This window comes from Meles meles, chromosome 6 (genome assembly GCF_922984935.1).
Source record: "Meles meles chromosome 6, mMelMel3.1 paternal haplotype, whole genome shotgun sequence".
NCBI classification, from domain to species: domain Eukaryota; kingdom Metazoa; phylum Chordata; class Mammalia; order Carnivora; family Mustelidae; genus Meles; species Meles meles.
In genome coordinates this window covers 6,158,870-6,182,222 of record NC_060071.1, presented here as the reverse complement: position 1 = coordinate 6,182,222, position 23,353 = coordinate 6,158,870, and the positions used below count along the sequence as shown (strand labels likewise).

Genomic DNA, 23,353 nt, shown 5'->3' with positions numbered 1-23,353 from the left:
GACATCAGATAACCTCCATCTCCTTCTTCGGATGGAAGAGGGCCTACCTTCTGATCACCACACCCATCTCCGAGGTGGTCAGGCAAGCCCTGAAAGGGTGACAAGAAGAGGCTTCGGGGAACACTGGGCACTAAGCACAGAGCATGGAGGTCCTATGGGTGCTATCTAAGATGGGCTCTGCAGCAGCAGCAGCAGCAGGAGAGGGGTGAACAGTCTGGGCCCCCGACAGCAGGCACGAGAAACCCCCAGACTGGGAGACTATGCCGTGACAATGCAGTGAGCTCCGTAAGGCCCTGAGTCCTGGCCCCCGAGGCAGTGTAGGAAGAGGCATTACTCTAAGGTGCCGTCTGAGCTCTAAGTTAACCACAGAAATAAAGACTCATCACACGTGAAAATGTATGGCTTTCCACAGCCAGCTGTGGGAGGATGTCACCCAGGGGGCACAGCGCGGGCCCATAGGCAGAGATCAGGGAGCGGCTCCTCCCACACGAGGGAGAAGATGCTGCGCTCCGGCCAGGCTCAGCTAGCACACTTCCCGTGGCCCCAACCTTCCCCGTGCCAGTTCTAGAATGAGTGATCCCAGCTCAGGCTCTCCTGCTCCACAAGCAGGCGCAGACGGCAGTGGCCTTCCTGTATGGAGAAACTCATCATTTATAACACAGCAACTGATCTGTCTGTTCCTCGTGAGAGGAATGTATTTAAACCTGGAAAGAGTCATAATTCTGAGATATTTCACACATTGTCAGCTTTGCCTTCCACAGACGTGGGGCCTCCCCACTTTGGTGGGGGGCCTTGTGGCTGTGCTGGAGAAACGGCCGTGGGGAAGGGGGTGCTCTCCCTATTAGCATGCACCAGGTTCATGATCTGGGTTGCGTCCTGTGCAAACAGAGCTAGGACTGTGGCAGTGAAGGCGGTGGGAACCAGAAAACTTGCCTATAAAAAGGTCTCTGGGCATGAAAACCCTAACAGAGCCAGGGGGCAACTCTGGTTCTCATCAAACTCGACCCTTGTTTGCCACTGACCACATACCCTAACTGAGGGGTTGGCCCTGTTCTAGCTTCCGCACCTTGTCAGCAAGAGTGAATGCCACAGGACCTCCAAAGCCTGATGGTGCTAAGGATGAAGACTCTAGGCAGAGAATGTCCTAGTGGTGGGTTCTAGGAAGCAGATGGGCCCCCAGACAGTGCCTGGTCCCTTGAATTGGCTACATGCGGGAAGTAAAGGTACGAGTGGCTCGGGCACGCGGATCCCCACAGAGGAAGCCAGGGTCCTCCCACATCTGCAGTGGCCACATGTATCACAGGCCGGCAGGTAGCACATGTGAAAACCAAGCCCATGCTAGCCATGAACCTGGGACACTCCCCACCCCCAACGCCACAGCAGCAGGGGGCAGGACCCGGGGCCTGACCCTTCTAAGGCTCAGAGTGGGCTCTGTGGCAGGACTGGCTTGGCTTGCTTCAAGGATTGCAGTTCAGTAGCCGTGGACCCTCAGACAAACTGGGACAGGTTGGGGACTTTGATGTTGAGATCACCAATGTTGATGTTCCGAGGAATCTCCGGTAGATTGATGTTTTTCACAGCAGACACGGCCCGGGCAGGAGCTGCTGAAAGGCCACCCTGAGGAGAAATGAGAAGGGACATGAGACACACGCTCAGTGTCATCTGCCCAACACTGAGAAACAAAAGTGACAGAGATCTGGAAAGTGTCCACACTGAGCACACACAATGCATGCTTTGATTTTTTTTCTCTTTATTCCTCAAAGGTAGCCAGCATGATGATCCCGAGGGTGACAGGAGCTGTGGGGTAGGGACCCACACTCTGTGCTCCCGAAGGGGTTGTGCCGTATGCAGTGCTGCAGCCCCAGCATCTAAGAGTGCCCGCACACAGCAGGTGCTCAATAAATGCTTGCCACAATAACCCAAGACGGTTCAAATGAGTATGGGGGGCACTTTTCAGGCTCCAACACAACACCTTTCCTGAACAGACTGCGTCTTAGAGACTAGTGCAATCACAGGGAAATTCTTACAAGGAAAAGGAAATTCAGAGCTTAGGACCAAATGCTTGCCGACTAACACCGTGAGATGGGAAAGAGTTGGCTTTGGAAATATCATGTGGCAGCGAGATGGAAGGACAGAGGTCTGCTGTACCCACAGCCATGGGAAGGCTGGTAACAAACACAGGGGAAGGCGTCCATGGTGGGTGCTCCCCTCTGCTCCCCATAGTGCACAGAGAAGGGGAGAAGCCAACAAGACTCTCAGAACCATTTCCTCCCTACTGACTGCTTTCAAGACACTGACTCCAGTTCCACTCTCGTCCAGCACGTCTCCATTCTTCTGCTTTCCAAACCCCTTGCCTCTGACTCACTTACTATTCCTGGAAGCTTCCCGGCCTGCCTCCCTAAAAGAACTATCGTGCTACCCTAGCTGTGGTCTGGAAAAGGTTCTTTAGCAGGACTGCCAAGCCTTATGGGCAGAGGAATTTCTGGTTTTGCAAGATCAAGTTCTGTTATAAGAAGCAAGAAGCTCTTGAACACACTCAACTCACTAAAGCGGCAACTTATTCTGCTGTTTCTGCCACACGTGAAGGTTTATGACCGTAGCCTCTGCTCTCTGGGAAGGCTGATGGAGGCGATGGAGAGACCTCAGAGGGGTAGGATGGAAATAACTGTGAGCTTTTTTTTTTAAGGTAATCTCTATGCCCAATGTGGGGCCTGAACTCACAATCCCAAGATTAGGAGTCGCACACTCCACCGACTGAGCCAGGCAGGCACGCCTACTGTGAGCACCAGGTGGGGACCGGCTGGGGTATGTTATCTGCAAATCCAGCCACACTCTGCTGCAGCTGAGGAGAAGGCTAACCGGAAATAAGGCAACTGGCATCTGTGAGGTTCTGAAAGCCACCATGAGAAATGGCCGCTGGGAGATCAGACCGCCAGAGTACTAGGAAACCACACTGGGACCAGAGAAGGGCATTTTGGCTCCCTCCAGGGTACACGTAGCTTTGAAGGGAGGAATGACAAACCACAAACATGGGCCATAATCCCCCAAGCCTGGAGCTGTTCTTCTTCCTGAGCCAACTGACTTTTCTGTTCACACTTTTAGCCTTCTTACATGTTTTATTTTCAGCACTGGCCTTCAAATCAATTGGTTCTGATGGACTCAAGGAAGAAAGAGGACCGTACACATCCCTAAGATCCCCCAGCAACACAAACCAATACATGTGTCCATTCCTCCTTCGGCCCCAGGCTCTTCAAACCGGCCGGGGCAAAAGGATGGGCGTGCACTCACCTCGGATTTCTCCAGCCTGTTTTGAGCTTCAATCTGAGCGACGATTTCATTCATGTTGGTTTCCAACACCATTCCACCCATCACCACCTCCTGAAGGATGTAGTGCACCTAAAGGGGAAGTAAAAATAAGAAGGGTTAGAGCACCCTGTGGTAGCTGGGGTGTGGCCCAAATGGGCCACATGCGGGAAGTGAAGGTATGAGTGGCTTGGGCACATGAGACCTCATGGCCTTTCCGGCACCAGCCCAGCAGTCGGGCCCGACACCAGCTCGATTCCCAACAGACACCTGAGCCCCTGGGTTATCCACCTCCCAAGTGAGCCCAAACAGATGGCCCCCACACCCTAGCATTCCCTAACATGGATCTCTTCCATGAGCAGTGACAGCTGCACTGCCTGGCCACACTCAAGGCAGGGAGGTGGTGGCTACGAGCACAGGCTCTGAAGTCAGGCAGACCTTGTCTAAATTTCAGCTCTGCTCTCTGTTAGCTGGATGATCCTGGGCAAATTATCCTTTCAGTTCTCCAGCTTCCTTCCAGAATTGTGGTGAGGACTGAATGCGATAACATGTATCAAACACCTGGCCTGGCGTCTGCCCCACAGCAGGTTCTGAATGAATTGGGATGGCCTTCATTACCAGTATCGGCATCATCATCACTGATGCATTCCGTCAGTGCAGCTGTGGGAGAATAAGCCCTGCCTGGTGGGATGTCTCCCAGGCTTCCTAAGACAGACTTTCCGCCTGGGCTCCACCGGACGCAAAATGGACCCGTTCCTTTGTACTTGTCTTCATCCCTTGCTTAGAGCTCGGGTAAGGAACCAGGATCCGCATGAATACTCGCCTGGGTACCGGGCTCACACCTGGGCTCGGGTCCCTCTAGCCAGTACTCCCTAGCAAAGGTGAATCTCGGTGTGTCAGCGGAGCCGCGGTGCTGACTCAACCACTGTGCTCCACGGTACCGGGAGGGCTGCCATGGAAACCCCCAGAAGGTCAGGTCAGAGGTATCCACCGGGTTCTGTAAGTAAGAGTGGGACTTCCTCATTCAAGTCAAATCCTATCAACATGGCCTTCATGGTGCTTTCAGTCATGCTGGAAAGACCACAGGTACACCTCATATTGTTAAGTAAGCACTAAATGAGCCGTCTGAGAAGGAAGAGGGCAGCGGCTAGAGAGACCAGACATGTTCACTGAGATGGTGGGAAGACTGAGCCGGGCTCTGCCATCGGAGGAGGATGTCTGGAGGACATGAAGGAAGGCACTGGAGGAAGCAATTCGGCTGGTGTGGGGTACGAGGAACCTCAGGGTCTGTCTGGAATGGCAGATTTACCAGAGGCTAGAGACAATGCTGATAGGGTAGTTTGGGCCTAAAGTCTGGGCACTACTGCCATTTGGGGCTGGATAATTTTCTTTTGGGGGGCTGTCCTGTGCATTGTAGCATGTTTGGCAGCACCCCTGGGCTCTGCTCACTAGGTTCCAGTAACACCCCTCCAGCTGTGACAACCAAAAATGCTTCCAGACATGGTCACATATCTCCTGGCAAAATCACCTCCAGTTGAGACACATGGGTCTAGCATCTAGACTGGACCGTGGAGGATCTGAGCATCAATTTACTCTGTAGGCAACAAAGAGTCAAGACAAAGATTTGTCTGTGCGTTTATGCATTTTGGGGCACATCAGTTCTCGGGCACATCAGTTCTCTGTCTTTTGCCCAGAGTTATGTGGAGGGAACGCATTAAGACATAACCAGGGTATATCTTCTGGCCTCAGGGAGGAAGTATAATGAGAGCATGCTCAGCAAGGGGTCTGTTTGAGATTCTCTCTCTTTCCCTCTGCCCCTCCCCACTGCGTGCTCTCTCTCTAAATACATAAATAAATAAAACCTTTAAAAGCTGATGTTTAGAGACACCTAGGTGGCTCAGTCGGTTGGGCATCTCCTGGGGTTCTGGGATTAAGTCCCGCATTGGGCTCCTTGCTCAGCAGGGGGCCTGCTTCTCCCTCTCCCTCCTGCCCCTCTCCCTGCTTATGTGTGCGAACACTTTCTCTCTCTCTTTCTCTCTGTCAAATAAGTAAATAAAATCTTTTTTAAAAAAAGCATAAGTTTAAACACAAAGTATGTATGCTTACATGGGGCTTTACAAATCACTTTTCTTTTTTTTTAATAATACTTTTTTTTTAAAAAAAGATTATTTATTTATTTGACAGGCAGAGATCACAAGCAGGCAGAGAGGCAGGCGGGGGGGGGGGGGGAAGCAGGCTCCCTGCTGAGAAGAGAGCCCACGCTGGGGCTTGATCCCAGAACCATGGGATCATGACCTGAGCCAAAGGCAGAGGCTTTAACCCACTGAGCCACCCAGGCGCCCCCTACAAATCACTTTTCTGTCTACACAGACACACTCATGCAGCACTCTTAAATTTCATACAACAGGAATTATTTCACTACTTAATGCAAATGGAGATTTAATAGCAAAAAGCTCATACTTAGGTAACTAACAAAATGTTAAACAAGACTGATCTTAAAATTATTCGTTAGGGAACTACACCGTTTATACTTCCCCATCAAGAAATCAGCCTCTGAACATAATGTGGTGGTTCCTCAAAAATTTTTTTAAAGAAGAACAGCCATATAACTAAACAATTCCACCACTGGGCATATACTCAGAAGAATTGAAACCAAGGATTCCAAAAGATACTTGCACACCTATCTTCACAGCAGCATTATCCACAGAATAACCAAAAGGCAGGAGCAACCCAAATGCCCATCAGTGCATGAAAGGATAAATCTGACATATGCATACAAAGGAATATTATTTGGTCTTCAAAAGGAAGAAAACCCGGACACCTGCTACTGCATGGACGAACCCTGAAGACATTACACTAAGTGAAATAAGCCAGAAACAGAAGGACAGATATGGCATGACTTCCTTATGTGAGCTACCCAGCAGCCAAAACCAGAGGCAGAAAGTAGAACAGTAGTTGTTGCCGGGGCTAAGGGTAGGAGGGGACGGGGATTTGTTTGATGAGAACAGAGTTTCAGTTGTGCAAGATGAAGAATTCTGGATCCAGAAGGGTAGCACAACCACACGAATGTGCTTAACATTACTCAAAATGAAGATGGTAAACTTTACATTACATAAAATTTACCAGTCCTCCTAATATTTTATTCCTTTGTTGGGGGAGTAGAACTTGTTGAGCATCTACTGTATGACGAGCACTTTGTATGTAACTCATTTTAATTTTAGAATAGCCGTGTGAGTAGGTAATATGACCTTCACTTCATATACAAGGGAAGTGAAATATGGGGAAGTCGATCAACTATTCCGATGTCACATGTATCAGTAGCAGCACAGAGCACCGAGTCTAGGTCTGCCTGCCTTTGGAGCTCACGTTCTACATCCTGTCCACCAGGATGCCTCAATACCCCAAACTGTGTCTTCCACCCTGACCACGCCACACCCCTAGTCCCTATGGAATCATTTTAAGACTTGCCTTTGGTTCGTTGGAGATCTCGTATGAATTCCTCCATGCTCTATCCCAAGGCCTAGAACACTGCCCAGTGAGGAGGAGGCACGCTGACTGAATGAAAAGGATTTTCCTAAGTCTGAACAGCATATTCCTGGGCTTTAGGTGCTTCGAAAGTGGACGGCGGTGTGGCAGTGGGTGCTGGAAGGAGAAGGTGTAGGAGGAGGCCTAATACAGACTACCATGGGGACCAGCCTCTGGTTAAGAGAAAATGTTAAGAATTCTGATTTGAACACTGCATCATGAAATCAGAATTTTAAAATGCTATTCGAGATGTGTTCTAAGTGCAAAAAGGAGAAACAAAAATGCAAACTCTTGTTTTCAACAAAGCTGGAAGACAACCAAACTCCCAGACTCTAAAACAGCCACAAAAGTGTCAAAAGCAGGGAGTTCAAACGAGGTTCCTCTCCTTTAGAGAAAGAAAAGAAGAAAGGATACTACAGAGAGGGGACATGGGAGCTGGGGAGAAAGACCTGACGAAATAGACTTCCTATAGATAAAGGACGTACTTTCTGGGACCGAACAGATTCCTTGTTTTGAGAGGCAGGAACTTCATGGACCTGGAGCTGGAACTACTTGGGAAACCACACAAAGCAGCTCTGTTTGCCTCACAGATGCCTATCTCTGCTGGCGGGAGAGAGAGAGGGGGTAGATGACTTCCCCAGGACCCTCAATCATGGACAGCGGCAGCCAGTGCGGAACACAGACTGGGCACCTCTTCTACACAAGCATCCTGCAAACAGCCAGTCCCCGAAAACCTCACCTACTTAAAGAGGAGTTATAAAAATGACATCTTCATAAGATACAAAGATACGACAAGAAAAAATTAGGGAAGAAACTGGAAAAACCAAAGGCAGAGTAAGACTAAACACCGGAAAACACTGCCACAGAGCTGATGAACGGCAATAAAATCTTTTTTGCAAAACGGAAAGAAGAAAACCATGAGGCAAGAACTCAGAGCAGGAGCACAAGCACTCATGGGAGAGGCAGGGAGAAGAGAGGCGTGACTGGCACGGCTCAGGGAAGAAGCGGAAGGGAAAAACGAAATGAAGGTAAAACAAAAAGGAACAAAAGGGAGAAGAGATACTGCAGAAAGCACGGTAAGGAATAAAACAGAGGGAGATGGAAAAAAGCACATAAAATGAAACAGAAAAGGGGTTCAACAGAAGAGAGAGCGAACGGAGTTCCAGAAGACAGCCAAGGCCCGCAGCATGCGCAGAAAGGAGAACTGTAACTGCGGCGAACAAACAGGCAGAGTTGCTCATAAACATTCCAGGAAGATCTCCTTCAAGATGTTCCTGAAACGAAAGTATCCACGTACTGAAAAGGACACAGCATCTCTGGAAAAGCTGGTCCAGAACAGTCAGTGCCAAGACAGACCCAGGGAAAAAAATCAGATCACATATATGAGGGACAAACTCTTGAAAATTCCCACAGTAAAATTCAGGGGTAGCATTAAAAGATGCAGTTACCTACACAATTCCCAAAGAGAGGAAGTACAACCCAAGAACTGCACCTAGGGGGCTGCTGAGCCAGAGTGACAGCATGGGAAACACTGTTCCCAAGAGTCTTTCCGGAGAAATCTACAAAAGGAAACACCTCTGCCAGCCAAGAAGTGAGGGGAGACAGACTGGCCATGAGCACCAGAATCTGCTTACAGGCAGGGCCACGGCTGAGGGGGCAGAGCAACAAGAGAGGCCCAAGCAACAAGAGAGGCCCATGCTATGTGCCCTACGATGTCGAAAGGCTACAGCTAGGGAAAATCAGAAGACTTGGGGCCAGCAAGATCTTTCCTGCTGACCAGAGCTGCGTGCCACTTTTCCTGCACCGAAGTCACCCATATGCATCAGTTTCTCTAAGCACAGGGAGAACTCAGCCGCCCGCAAAGCAGTAAGTATGTCCTCCTTCCGGATGTTAGCAGCCTCCACCTCTAGTCTTCTACAGCTATCTTGCCCAAACCCGATTCGGCTTCATTTCCTTTTTTACCTAACTAGCCTTTCCAAAGTGTTCGTGAACCTTAGTTTTCATAGAACAATTCTTTTGCTCATTATGGTTTATCTGTATATCATTAAGTTATGTAATTCCAATACCAGTTTGACTGGCATCACCGGGTCTACGAATGCCACAGCTGACCTTTGGTCAGCACAGTGACTCATGTGCTATACACGAGCAAAGGATGAGGAACTAAAAGGGTCAGCTTCCCAGCTGCCCAGGTTCATCTGACAAGTCAGTGAAGACCCCTTCCACTGAACATGAAGTGCACCGTGAAAGAGGAATGACATTTCTTCAAGTGCAGACAGAGGGAACATGAGAAGGTTGGAGGCTGCTAAGCACGGATGTGTACAGAAGGCAGCCGAGAATCAATACTACACACACACACACACGAATATGACTCAGCAGTAAAAACAAATGAGATCTTGCCATTTGCAACAACACAGATGACAGACGTAGAGGATATTATGCTAAGTGGAAGAAGTCAAACAGAGAAAGACAAATACCATATGACTTCAATTATATGTGAAACTTAAGAAACTAAACAAACGCACAAGGAAAAAAGAGACAAAAAAACACACTCTTAAAACCAGGGAACAGAGGGGTCACCAGAGGGGAGGTGGTGGGGGAGGGGTGGAACACAGAGAGGATCCAGAGCACACTTACCATGGGGAATGCTGAGTAATGTACAGAACTGCTGAACCATTTTATTGTACACCTGAAACTCATCGAACACTGTATTGTTAATTACACTTGAATTTAAAAAAAGAATCAATACCAAACTCCTGTACCTAAGAAACTAGATATAGTCAGATCACAAAGAATGGTCCTGTTAAATGACCAGAGGTGACGGATGGCCTGACCTTGAGGACAATGGCAGAAATGCAGGTGAGTACATCAGAGAACCCTGAGTTTAAAAGTACCAAATCAACAAAGAGGCGGCACGGGAAAAGGAAATCTAAAATCTGAGTCATGTAGAGGGCAATAAAAACCACAAGAACAGAAGAAAGCAAAGAGCTTTAAGGCCCTCAGGAGCCCTAAACCCAGCCTAACATCAGTTGCACTGAATAAACAGGAATTATCAAGTAATAATAATTCATTGTTCTCTGCTACTTTGACAACCATCTGAAACAAGGACAACAACAAAACTCATTCAAAAGTACCTGTTAAGGAAATTTAAACAAAAGCACTACTGATTTCTTAGTGCTTAGTTCTCAGCACATCTAATGGTCATGTGACCTAGGAATAGTAACAATTTAAGAGTTTCAAGGAATGTGAGATTAAGATAACCCCAATAAACCAACAGGCCAACTTGATTTAAGAGGAAGGCAACAGAAAAGATACCTTGGGTGATGAATCTGAAATCTTAACAGGTAAAATGCCGGGTGGAAACTTGTATTTTACAAGATCAAAGAAACAAATTTATGGCTACACTTTAATGAGGAAAAGCTGGTGTTTATAATTCGGTCCTATTTGAATTTTTCTTTTAAAATCCCTCAAACAGGGCGCCTGGGTGGCTCAGTGGGTTAAAGCCTCTGCTTTCTGGCTCAGGTCATGATCCCAGGGTCCTGGGATTGAGCCCCTTATCAGGCTCTCTGCTTGGCAGGGACCTGCTTCCCTTTCTCTCTCTCTCTGCCTGCCTCTCTACCTACTTGTGATCTCTGTCAAATAAATAAATAAAATCTTTAAAAAAAAAAATCCCTCAAACCAATCAAAAAGTAAAATACTGTTGACCCCAGAACAACACGGATTTGGACTCTGTGGATCCACTTATACATGGATTTTTTTTTTCCATAAATATACTCCAATACTGTTCACGTATTTTCTTTTCCTTATGATTTTCTTAATAACACTTTCTTTTCTCTGGTTTATTTTATGGTAAGAATATGGTATAGAATATATATAACATACAAAATATGTTTTAATCGACAGTTTATGTTATTGATAAGGCTTGGGGATAGTCAGAAGTTAGATGCGGATTTGTGCTGAGGATCAGTGCTCCTAACTCTACATTGTTCGAGGGTCAGTTGTAATTACCAGAATCAAAGTACCTATTTCTCTGGAGCGCCTGGGTGGCTCAGTCAGTTAAGCATCTGTGTTTAGCTTAGGTCGTGATCCCAGGGTCCTGGCATAGAGTCCTGTGGCTGGCTCCCTGCTCAGTGGGGAGTCTGCCTCTTCCTCTCCAATAAATAAATAAAATCTTTTAACAAAATGTCTATTCCTCTAAAGGCAATCTAGCCTGCTATCAAGCCTCTGTACTACCCTCCCAACACATCTGCACAGTGGTCTTCCTTTGTTTATCTTTTCTAGGAAGCTGTCACATTGTCCTCCCTCCCCTGAAGATACAACTTCTAGAACTGGATCGTCTGGGCATCTAATTTGGCCTCACTGCTCTTTCGTATGAATATAAGTTAACTGTCTGAGACCTCACCCGTCTTGTTCTCTAGAGGCAATAATAAGTGTCCTTTGGGATGGGGACCTACAAGTTTGTGGCTTGTAGGGCTCCCCCCGAAGTTTTTCTGTGACCCAGTTCGTGAATAGTTGAAATAGGAAGAACAAATCTGGGGCGTGCTGATGATTCAACAGTGCTTAGGTATGGTTCTGGGGCTCCTAGGAAGTGTAACTCTTCTGTTCTGAAGACCTTGAGTCAGAGGTTCTGGGCCAACAAAGACTTAGCCAGCAGTGCCCCTGCAAAGATGCAGAGAAATGGGAAAAGGACACCAGGACCAATCAGAGGAGTTTAGTGACTGCTGAACCTGCTGGGACTCCCTGAAGCAAAGAAAGCCCTTCTCCAAACTGGAACAAGGGCTTATACTGCCTCTGACTCAGCGATGTCTAATTCTAACCTGCACTACCTTCTACCATTCTTTATGCTGATCCTGTTGAGCAGTTCTGTAAAAATCAGAGACATTTCTTCTAGGATTGGAGGCTGAATACCCACAGCTTGGGCCAAGTAAACTCAAGAAAGGCTAAGGGCTCTCGGGGCCGAGATAATCACCCTCTTCTCAGTGATAGTACTGGGGCCTGTAGGCATTTCTACCGAAATTCAGTCCCTTTTTAACTTGTCTGCCTCTTTCCCTCAACCATGATTTTCCTTGAGAGTAGATTCTTTTTCCTTTCTTTTTTGTTTTTTTTTTAAAGTATGTATGTATGTATGCATGTATGTATGTATGTATGTATTTATTTATGGGGCGCTTGGGTGGTTCAGTTGGTTAAGCGACTGCCTTCGGCTCAGGTCACGATCCTGGAGTCCCAGGATCAAGTTCCACATTGGGCTCCCTGCTAGGCAGGGAGTCTGCTTCTCCCACTGACCTCTCTCTTCTCATGCTCTCTCTCTCTCATTCTCTCTCAAATAAATAAATAATATCTTAAAAAAAAAAAAAAAAGATTTTATTTATTTATTTTAGAGAGAGAGCACAAGCAGGGAGAGGAACAGAGAGAGAGGGACAAGCCAACTCCCACTGAGCACAGAGTCCAACGTGGGGCTCAATCCCACAACCCTGAGATCGTGTCCTCAGCCAAACCAGGAGTTGGACGCTCAGTTGAATGTACCATCCAGGCGCCCCTGAGGTTAGATTCTATGTCACATTCATCTCTGGATCTCCGGCGCTAAGCACCGTGGTTGGTAACAGCAGAGCCTTCGTAAATGCTGGCTGAGTAGATAAAAGCAGCTCATCTTAGTCCAAAGTCCTGACTGTGAGGAGACATGGGCTTTCTGAGTTGGCCTGGCTTTCTATTCTGGCATTGAGAAACAAGCTCTACTGCCCAGGACTCAGAGTTAACTTCTATAGATAAATGTGGGTTAAAATAAACTTGCTAGGGGCACCTGGGTGGCTCAGTGGGTTAAAATAAACTTGCTAGTTTCATGTCAGGATTGAGAGTCTAAGTGGGAACAAAAAAGTATCACTTCAAGGATAGAGGTGTTCCTTAGGGACACAGCTCTGGAACTGCCGGGAATGGAGACTAGTTGGTTTCAACAACCCTATCCATGGACAGAAGATTTTGGGATCTGCCGGAGTTCTGTTCTTGGTTACATCTGTCACGGAGGTCAAAAAAGTTCTGAATCCAGTCCCATGTCAACAGAGATCATCACTAAAAGCAAACTGATCTGGAGCCTAAAGATAACAAACAAGACATCACTTTTACATCTAGTCAAAACCCAGTCTTCACACCTTAAACTGGCCATGTTTCATGACTTTAAGCACTAAACTTAACAATGAATTTTTCTACAGATACAATAAGTAAGGTTCTCGTGCCAGCAGCCCACAGAACTGGACTGAAATCCATAATGCCAGCTAGAATGTAGTACCACCAAGCAGCTTTGCATCTACATCTAAATACCAGAAATAATACTGCTTCTTTAGTAAAACGCAGTTCTATATTGGGACGGCAGGAACCCATCTAGCAGAACGCAGGCAGAGAGGATTGGTAAGATGTTCTGAGACACCAGTGGCACATTAGGGCACACCATACTCCAAGCTTAATCATGACCACAGAAGCCTCTAGATGAGATCAATCCCTCCCTAGGTTCTTGCATTGGAGGACAAAAGCCTGTAGTACAACAAAAGGCAAGCGCTCCATCCCCACTTTCATACTGTTCTAAAAACAACTGTGTCATCACACAGAAGACAGTAAAACACTAACCAAATACAAGAGAATGGTCATAGTGCTTGTACTGGAACAGGAGGATACCAATATTTTAATACTTAAGTTTTAAGGAGAAGAATCACTGATAAGATCTACTACATTGAAAGCTAAGTGCCAGGGCGCCTGGGTGGCTCGGTGGGTTAAAGGCTCTGCCTTCAGCTCAGGTCATGATCCCGGGGTCCTGGGATCGAGCCCCACATCGGGCTCTCTGCTCCGTGGGGAGCCTGCTTCCCCCCTCTCTCTGCCTGCCTCTCTGCCTACTTGTGATCTCTCTCTCTCTCTCTGTCAAATAAATAAATCTAAAAAAAAAAAAAAAAAAAAAGCTAAATGTTGATAATTTTTTTACCTCTTCTTGGCTTGGCTGGTTTCATTAATTCCTAGGAAAGACCCCTGGAGAGTAAGGAGGGAAGAAATTCTTGGTAGGATGAGATGAGCAACACCTCCTTGTCCATGCTGGAGGGTAGTGGCTCCGAGCAGGCCAAAGTGTGAAAGGACACTGTAAGTGAGCTCAGCACTGATAAGGGTAAAAGAAAATCATTTGAGAGTCATCTTGGCACAGAGTCAGCCTCTAGTTCCCATATTATCAATTTTAGAGAGAAATGAAAAGGGGAAGAGGACGTGAAAAGGCATTTCAGAAACCTGATACCTAAGCTGTCTTCTCTCTTTTCCCTACTCTCATTCCAAAGTCCAGTGTTTTATCAGTGTTTTGAAACATGCTGAGGACTGCCCATCCTCATCTCGGTGGCTTGCCTTTCATCTCACTTGTCTACAAATGAACCATGGTAATTAGACTCAACAACCATCTGCTGAGTGTCGACGTAGATGTAACTGCAATGAACAACATGGGCCACACACAGAAGTACCAGGCATAGCTGGTTCCACTGGGAAGTTGATTCTCTAGCTAGAGACAAAACACTGCATGAAAGAGTCAAACATTAAATCACCATATTAAGTTATTTTAATGGAAACCTTCAAAAATGTAGAAGATATGAATAGACATTTTTCCAAAGAAGACATATAGATCACCATACATACATGGAAAGATGCTCAAAATTTCTAATCCTCAGAGAAATGCAAATCAAAAGCACAAGGAGATCACTTCACATCATTCAGAATGGCTAATATCAAAAAGACAAGAAATAAGAAGTATTGGCAAGGATGTGGAGAAAAGGGAATTGTCATGCACCACTGGTGGGAATGTAAACTTCTGTAGTCACTATGGAGAACAGCATGGAGGTTCCTCAAAAAACTAAAAACAGAACTATCCTATGATCCAGTAATTCCACTGCTGGATCTTTATCTTAAGAAAATGAAAACACTCACTTGAAAAGTTACACGTACCCTCACGTTCACTGTAGCATTACTTATAATAGCCAAGACAAGGAAAAAAATCTGTGTTTATCAGTGTATGAATAGATAAAGAAATTGTGGAATATATATATACCGTGGAATATTATTCGGCCCCAAAAAGGGAATTTTGCCATTTGGGACAACATGGATGGACCTCGAGGGCATTATACTAAATGAAATAAGTTAGAAAGAGAAAGACAAATACTGTATAAGCTCTGTTACATATAGAATCCTTTTTTAAAAACAAATTATTTATTTAGAGAGAGAGAGAGAGAGCTCGCATGCACCTGTGAATGGAGAGGAAGAGGTAGAGGGGGAAGGATAGGGAGAGGGAAAGAATCCCAAGCAGAAGCCCCACATAGGGCTCGATCTCACAACTCTGAGATCATGACCTGAGCCGAAACCAAGAGTCAGATGCTCAACTGACTGAGCTATCCAGGTGCCCCTCTTATATATGGAATCTTAAAAAAAAAAACCAACCCAAATTCCAAAAAAAACAACCAAGCTCATAAATATAGAGAACAGATGGTGCTTGTCAAAGGCAGGGGAAAGGGGATTATGAAGAGGGTGAGAGAAATGTGTCAAGGGGGTCAAAAAGTTAAAAAATCTTTAAAAAAGAGAGCAATACAACATGTGCATAACTGGCATGCCAGAAAAAGAAACGGAACAATAGGAGAGAGAAAAGATATTCAAAGATTAATAGAAAAAAAATATAACTCGATTTTATATATTATAAGATCAGAAGATATCCCAGAAAACCTGATGCAGAATTATTAACACAAGACCAGGAGCTCCAGGTCTTCTTACATTGTTTTGAGGGGTGAGAAAACTGGAATTTGGAGATCGACACACCGGGCTAGAATAAAACAATAAAGGATAAGCAAGTCCAAAGCAGCGGCAGCAGCAGCAGCAGCATTTTACGATGCATGCTTGTGTGTATACACTTGCCTATGTATAAGTGAGATACATGACAGCAATGACACAAGGGACAGCAGAGAGGCACCGGGATTATTTATTATTCTGTTACTCTGAGGTATCTGCACTGTCAAAAAAATGATGCTGCAGAGAAGTATTACATAACAAAACTCTTGATAAAGTGGGTAGAGAATGGTAAGGAAACAAAAAGAAGTATGCTTCACATTCCTGTGACTTCTAAAACAAAATACAGCGAACACAATTTAGCTTTTTCTTCACTGCTCGTTGCTAATATCCGTTAGTGAATGCACTCTGACTCCCAGATGCCCCTGGGAACGTGGCCACAAGGCTGCCTGAAAGCAGGCAAAGAAACAACCTGCTTCGTAAAGTTCTATTTTTCTCTTTTCCTTGTTATGGGCGTCTCCTGAATTACGTGTATGACCTCCCTTAATCTTCAGATGGAGACAGGACATTTGCACTATTCTCTCCAGATGTCTTCTTGTCACGTAACTCTACAAAGCTCAATCCCTTGCCCGTGATTTTCTTTCTCGCACTCATATGATCACACATTCTTTCAACGCGACAGGAATGAGTCTAGTGGAATCTCATGATTCCACTTACGTCAGTTGTAAGCCACCAGCAGAAACACGCATAGCCCCACACCCCTTACATCGTGTGTAGTCCTCCTCCACCAGCAGCACTGGTGAAGTGGCCGGCTCGGGCGGGGCCACAGACCGAAAAGCCGGACTGTATCTTTAAGCATGAAAATCGGTCCAAGCACCAGAAGATGTTTATGAGAGGCACATGACAGGCGTGAAGGAGCAGAGACAAAGAAGAGCCCATTTCACACTCACTCCAGACACACAGGAACTGAACAGAATTGTGGGTGGGATCCCTCAGTATCTGGAATTGTTCGCCTCCATCTTTTTTCCAGATGGTGAAAGTCGAACCCGTGTAAGCTAACTATGCATGTGCGAGCCCAGTGTACTCTCTGCACAAAGATGATGTGCGAGGGTTGAGGCGTTCACTCATGTTCTCCCAAAGGATGTGACCTGCAACAACATCTGCTTTCAAATATGCTTAACATCACAGAATGGCGACAGCTAGAAGGAGGAAAGGAAGATAAGATGTGAACCTTGTCCTCAAAGAGCTTGAAATCAAGTTCAGGAAGATAAAGCATGTAGGAAATGAGCTGTAATAAAAGGCGGGCTGCGACAGTACTATGACCCAAGTACAAAACATTATGGCAGTTCAGAGGGTGGGTCTCGAGCTGGAAAATGGAAAAGGTACCTGGGCAGAGGGGACGGCACATCACCCTGCAACTCATGAACTAGTCTCCGGGCCCTGCTAAGAATTTTTTAATAAAAGGATTCCTCACTCGCTGGCTTCCTGTCTGATGCTGTGTATGTACAGCTGACCGCAGCAAAGCATGCTCATTGCATAGTATTCCTTCTTTCCTAATTTTTTTTCTTTTCCCCAAAGAATGCCTATTATGAGTTGCAATGCTCTAAGTCAATTTTTAAAGGGTCCTAGCACGACTTTTTCTTGCTCGTCTGTTTCATCCTCCTTCATTCTTTGTCTATCTCCAGTATTCTGCAATACAGGTCCCAAATGTTAAGCAAAGTACTGGGTGAAGAAAATGACCCAGGCCTTGCCCTCTTGAGTTTTATCCTCTCTCTGACTGGTTAACTGCTAACAAACATGACCCAGATCCCATCTCTTTCCACGCTGCGGATGTTAGAGCAGGAGAGGACACGAAGGGCAGCCTGTGGAGAGTGCAGGCTCTGGAATCAGCAAGTCCAGGGTCTGAATTCTATCTCTGCTACTTATCAGAATTGTGTGGCCTTAGGGAAACTGAGGTTTCCTATCTCTAAGCTCAGTTTCTTCTGTAAAATGGGGAGACCTAGAGTTCTCATCTGACAGGCCTAACCTAAAGACAAAATAAGATGATGCAGGAAATAAATGAGACATTATATTTCAAGCACTGAGCTCTTACGTGCCTGACATGTAAATAAGTACCTGACGAATACTAGTTAATGCAGTAATTACGATCAAAGTCATCTGGTCCAATCTCCTTCCTGAAGCAGGAATTTATTCTTTCTTTTTCTTTTTTCTTTAGGATTTTAAAAATTTATTTGACAAACAGAGATCACAAGCAGGCAGAGAGGCAGGCAGAGAGAGAGAGGGAAGCAGGCTCACCACTGAGCAGAGAGCCCGATGCGGGGCTTGATCCCAGGACTGTGGGATCATGACCTGAGCGAAAGGCAGAGACTTAACCCACTGAGCCACCCAGGCGCCCAGGATTTATTCTTTAGGTCTTGAGAGAACAGATCCTTCACCTAAGCAGAGACAGCTCACTGGGTTCCTAAGCTGTCCAGTGTACTGTGGAGCAGCAGTAACTATCAGAATGTTCTTAACTGCTCTGAGCTGCAATATGCTTGGAACCACTTCCATCCCCTGGCCTTACCTCTGCCCAGTAAAGCAGCAAAGAGTAAGTCCCTGCGCTCTGCTTTGGGATTCTATCACTCTTCTTAATCTGACCAAATGGCACACAGTCAGGAAAGAGACAAACAATTTATTTGGCCATCAAGAAAAAATTCCAAATGCCATTTTCTGATCTACAAACCTGTTTCTAAGGAGATGAAATTCCTGTTCCTTCTAAAGCATTGTTCCTGGGATGGCCATGGACCCTGCTCCACCCTCTCCAGCCCCTTATGAGCTGGGTCAGAAACGTACAAAGCTATGACATCCTTAAAGATAAGTTGTATCAATAACTCAGTACTGCTGTAGCTCAAAGTTCAGAGAAGGAAACGGGGAGAGCTGAGCCTAGAGAGGCAGGCTGGGACAGATGTCAGAGGTCTTTGTAAACAACACTGAAGGGGACTCAGCATCATCCCTTTGGCAGTGGTCCCCAACTCTTTCTACACTCATGAAAACCCATTTGTATGACACACGAGCTCAATCACTCAGGTTTCATTTCACATTCATAACGGTTCGTAAGAGGCAGGGCAAGGAGTGAGGCATGTCCTCCTCTTCTGTAAGACTCACTATCGTGTATGGTACAGAGCCACCGAGTAATTCAAACAAGGGAGGGAGATAGTCAAAACATATTTTTAATGTCATTAGGCAGGGGTGTAAAGGATGATTTAAGGGAGTAACAGTGGAGCCAGAGAGAACAGTGGGGGAAAAAGGTAAAAATGAAGACAAGATCACCATGTATTGAGCATGACAATTACGGACTCCAACAACCGAGAGTGCTGGCTGTTACTGTACTTCACCAAAGCCAAGTTACCGTACTCCACTGACAATAAAACACACCATTATTTTATGTACCACTAAACGAGACAAATGTTGCCAATTTGACTATGAAATGCCACTGATGTAAGCCAAATCTTGCCTTGAGATGTTAAAATAAAAAATATTACCAAAAACGGGAGTCTGAGAATCAAAGAAGTACGGTATCACTCCTGTTTTACAACTGAAGGCAGTGAGGCACAAGGAGGTCTTCAAGAAGGTTGCCTGAGTCACACAATTAGAAGCCAGCAGAGCCGGAAGTCTATAAGGCCACTTCAGAAGAAGCCCCTCAAGGAAAAAAGGGCTCTTCTGCATCCATCCAAAGGTTATCTATCTCCCAAGGGAGCAACAGCAAATCTCAGAGAGTCCTACCCCGAAACTAGTGAGCATGCACAGGTCAGAAACCTTCAAAGTCAAAAACTGATTAAAATCTGTTTACAAAAAGAGGCCTCTAGCTGTGCTAATCAGACATTATATCTGAAAAGTATTTTGAAAATTGAAAAAAAAAACCCACATGCGCACATACAGAATTAGGACATCTATTACATCGACCAATCAACTATGTTTGAGTGCTCTGTGCTGTTTAGAAAACCAACACAGCATTACAAACTAACACTATTCTGAGAGTTTTCAATATAGTGGAAATAATTAGGACTAAAAACATTAGAGCAAAGCCAACAAAGATAACTTGGAGAACCAGAACACTGGAATTCAGAGAAAAATTCATCAAGTGTAAAACTTGGGTTGGGTCTTGAAGCCTGGAAAGCTTGACAGGGGGATGTGAGGGCGCTGGGAGTGAAGAGGGACTGGTGTGGGCGCAGGCAAAGAAGTGGGGGGGGGGTGTGTGTGTGTGTGTGTAAGACACATATCATGTGTGTGTGTGTGTGTGTGTGTGTAAGACACATATCATGGGCCTAAGCAGTCTGGGTCCCCAAGCACAGAGATCCTAAGGGCCAGGAGGCTCCATGATCCAGAAATCCTTGGAAGCAAAAGGGAAGAATATCGATTAAAGGGACAATGGGAGAAATGATTTCTATGGAGAAGCAGACCAGTAAGGAAGGCTGAGGGAAAGACTGGATTTAGTTGCTGGAACTCTATGTTAGTTACCTGGATTTAGGTCATGGAAAGGAAAGAGAAGAAAAGGTAAAAGTGGACCTGGAGAAAATACTGAATGAAGAACTGAGACCACCTGGTGATCACTTAGAACTAGGAAGTAAAGCAGGCATCCCAAGACTTCGCGCGTTAAAGGTGAGGATGTTGCCGACAGACTGGGGATGTTGAGACAAGATACTGGGTGGAGAGCATAGTGGATGAAAGGTGGGCAGGAAAGGAGGCAGAGGAGGGAGAATATGATTGGGCTGGTGCAGCAGCAGGTCATCCACACGAAAGGATATCATACACTCTGGGAAACACAGCCTTTAGCTTGGTCAGAATGAAATGCAGATGTCATGGGGTGCCAGGGTGGCTCAGTCGGTTGGGTGTCTGACTGTTGGTTTTGGCTCGAGTCATGTTCTCAGGGTTGTGGGATTGAGCCCTGTGTCAGGCTCAGCCCAAAGTATGGAGTCTGCTTGGGATTCTCTCCCTCTCCCTCTGCCCCTTCCCCCACTTGTGTAGCCGCACTCTCCCTCTCACTCTCTCTAAAATAAAATAAAATTCAAAAGTCTTAAAAAAAAAAAAAGAAAGAAAGAAATGTAGATGCCATCGCCCATCTAGATTAAAGCAGGTGTGCACTCAAAGGTGAATGCACAAGGAGAAAACCAGCAGGGTGCCCGGGAAATGAGATACAGGGCACACACCCATTTCTCTCTCTATAGGTAGGAAAAGGAGCAGCAGTCTTAAAGTCCAAAAGGTTAGGCCAGTCAGCAGAGGCCTTCCATTCCTTTCTGGAGGTTTCCATAACTAACATCATTAAACATGATACATACAGGGTAAATTCAGGCATGCAGAGTCTGAAAATCTAAAGGGCCACACAGGGAAATGCTTAGCTCCTGGCTTTGACAGAATGACTTTTCTTCAATAGTCTCAGCAGTTAAAGCAGTGGGGTTGGACCAGGGCAGGCCTCTGCTACAGCTGCTGAAAATATCTATGGTACCATGGTACAGACCTGGCTAACATCACAAATGGGTTCGATAATTTGTTCTCTACAGAATGTGGACCTTGATTCTTGAGGTCATTAACAGGTAAGGCCACAAAGACTTCACGGTGACTGGGAATTAAATCTAGTGTATTGTTTTTCACCAAGCCTGAAGATCCATCTGCCTTCAGACTCATAAATGTATCCTAAGGCACACTCTGGGCCATTAGCCTTGCTCTGCCCACACTCCCTTGGCCCTCCACACTGGTGCTCTGGGCATAAATCATAGTTCCTAGGCTAGGGTGAAGGGGTTAGTTTGCAGACCATCTATCAATTTATTTGGCTTAGAGCTCAGACTTTGCCTTAGAGCAGCAGAGAGCGATTTAACTGTTTACCATGCTAGGCAATAAAGCTTGGAGAGAGAGAAAACTGCCTATATTCTTCAGTGCAGTGGGCCTTAAGACACCAAGTGATAAACAGGCAATACACGCACATGGTACATTTCTCGAAAGTCATTCCCTACACTTACATAGTTACCCTCCCCAGAGGCAGAAATTCTTACTAACTTCTTCTGTAACAATGACCAATCTGATCCTCTTTCCCACCGTACCTCAACTCCTGTTACAGAGAACCCTTGAATGACCTGGGAGTTAGGGACACTGAGTACTCCTCCCCCCACCCCGACATAGTCGAAAATCTGTGTGGAACTTTTGACTGCTCCAAAACTCAACTCCTAATAGCCTACAATTAACTGGAAGCCTTACCAATAACATAAAGAGTCAAGTAACACATATTTTATATGTTATATGTACTCTTTAGTGTATTCTTAAGTAAGCTGGAGAAAAGAAAATGTTTAGGAAAATTATAAGGAGGGGCGCCTGGGTGGCTCCGTGGGTAAAGCCTCTGCCTTCGGCTCAGGTCATGATCTCAGGGTCCTGGGATCGAGCCCCGCATCGGGATCTCTGCTTAGCTGGGAGCCTGCTTCTCCCGCTCTCTCTCTCTGCCTGCCTCTGCCTACTTGTGATCTCTCTCTGTGTCAAACAAATAAAATCTTAAAATAAAGAAAATCATAAGGAAGAAAAAAATACATTTACAGTACTAGACTGTATTTATTAAAAAGACAAAACTTGCATATAAGTGGGCCCACAAAGTCAAAACTGTTTTGTTTAAGGGTCACCTGTACTTCCCACCTTTCTCACTTTCATCCAGCCATACTGGCCTCTAGGTCTTTGGTCTTTGTACCTGCTAGTCTATCTACCTAGAAGGTTCCCATCCAGAAAGCCACATCTTGCTCATTTCTACTTCCTTCAAGTATCTGCTCACGTGCCACCTTATCAGAGACGCCTTCCCCAGCCACCCAATATACCCAACTCTGACCTGCTCTATTTTCTCCCCTGCACTTACCACCACCTAATATACATTTTATCTTCCCCTACCAGATATAAGGTTCATAAAGATAGGAATGTTTTAACTTAACCAAGCACCTAGAAGAGTGGATAGATAAAATGAATTCAACGAGAACTGAGTAACCAGAATGTACTAAGTATTATGTTAACCAGATTCACAGTGGTGAATGAGACAGTCTGATGCCCACCTTAACAATGGTATGAGGTGGGTGAGGGGCAGACAAGAGCTAGGCACTCTCATGATTCCCGTCCACGCATAAGTTCCTAAGACACAAGTCATACAATTCCTACCGCAGAACCAAGACTCGAGCCCAGGCACATAAGCTCTGGTGTCCGTGCCCTTAATCAGATAAATGAGCAAAAGCAACACACGACGTTAAAGATAATGACAAAAGCAGTTGAGGGGTGCTGTGGGGCGACAAGGAAAGTATACTTATTTCGTCTATGGGCAGGGAGAGGAATGTCAGAAAGGGTTTTCAAAGACTTTCTTGAAGGGTAAGTCAGAACTGTCGGTCTGGAGATGCAGGGGGCTAGAGACTCGGTTTTGGACACGAGTTGAGTTCGAAATGAAGTGAGTTCAGCTGGTGATTTAGAAGTCACCAGCAGACTGATGGCTGTATGAGACTTCCTAAGAAGAGAGTGTCTAAAACAAAAGAGAAGCGGGGGGCACCTGGGTGGCTCAGTGGGTTAAAGCCTCTCTGCCTTCGGCTCAGGTCATGATCCCAGGGTCCTGGGATGGAGCCCTGCATCGGGCTCTCTGCTTGGCAAGGAGACTGCTTCCCTTCCTCTCTCTCTGCCTGCCTCTCTACTTGTGATCTCTGTCTGTCAAGTAAATAAATAAAATCTTTAAAAAAAAAAAAAAAGAAAGAAA

At 45.8% G+C, this 23,353-nt stretch overlaps 1 protein-coding gene across 3 annotated transcripts in view; it reads right to left on the bottom strand.

Annotated features, from left to right (window-relative positions):
• Positions 1-666: 666 nt before the first annotated feature.
• AP3S2 (adaptor related protein complex 3 subunit sigma 2) overlaps positions 667-23,353 on the bottom strand; it is a 52,895-nt gene continuing 30,208 nt past the window's right edge. For 2 of the 3 annotated variants that reach the window (XM_046008187.1, XM_046008189.1), the window contains exons 5-7: positions 4,127-4,300; positions 3,289-3,396; positions 667-1,617 (exon numbers count right to left, since the gene is read on the bottom strand). In XM_046008187.1, coding sequence (XP_045864143.1) covers positions 1,489-1,617; positions 3,289-3,396; positions 4,127-4,300 — 411 coding nt within the window. In that variant the 3' untranslated portion in view covers positions 667-1,488. The remainder of the gene's footprint in view (positions 1,618-3,288; positions 3,397-4,126; positions 4,301-23,353) is intronic. The other variant, XM_046008188.1, reaches the window with a different exon arrangement.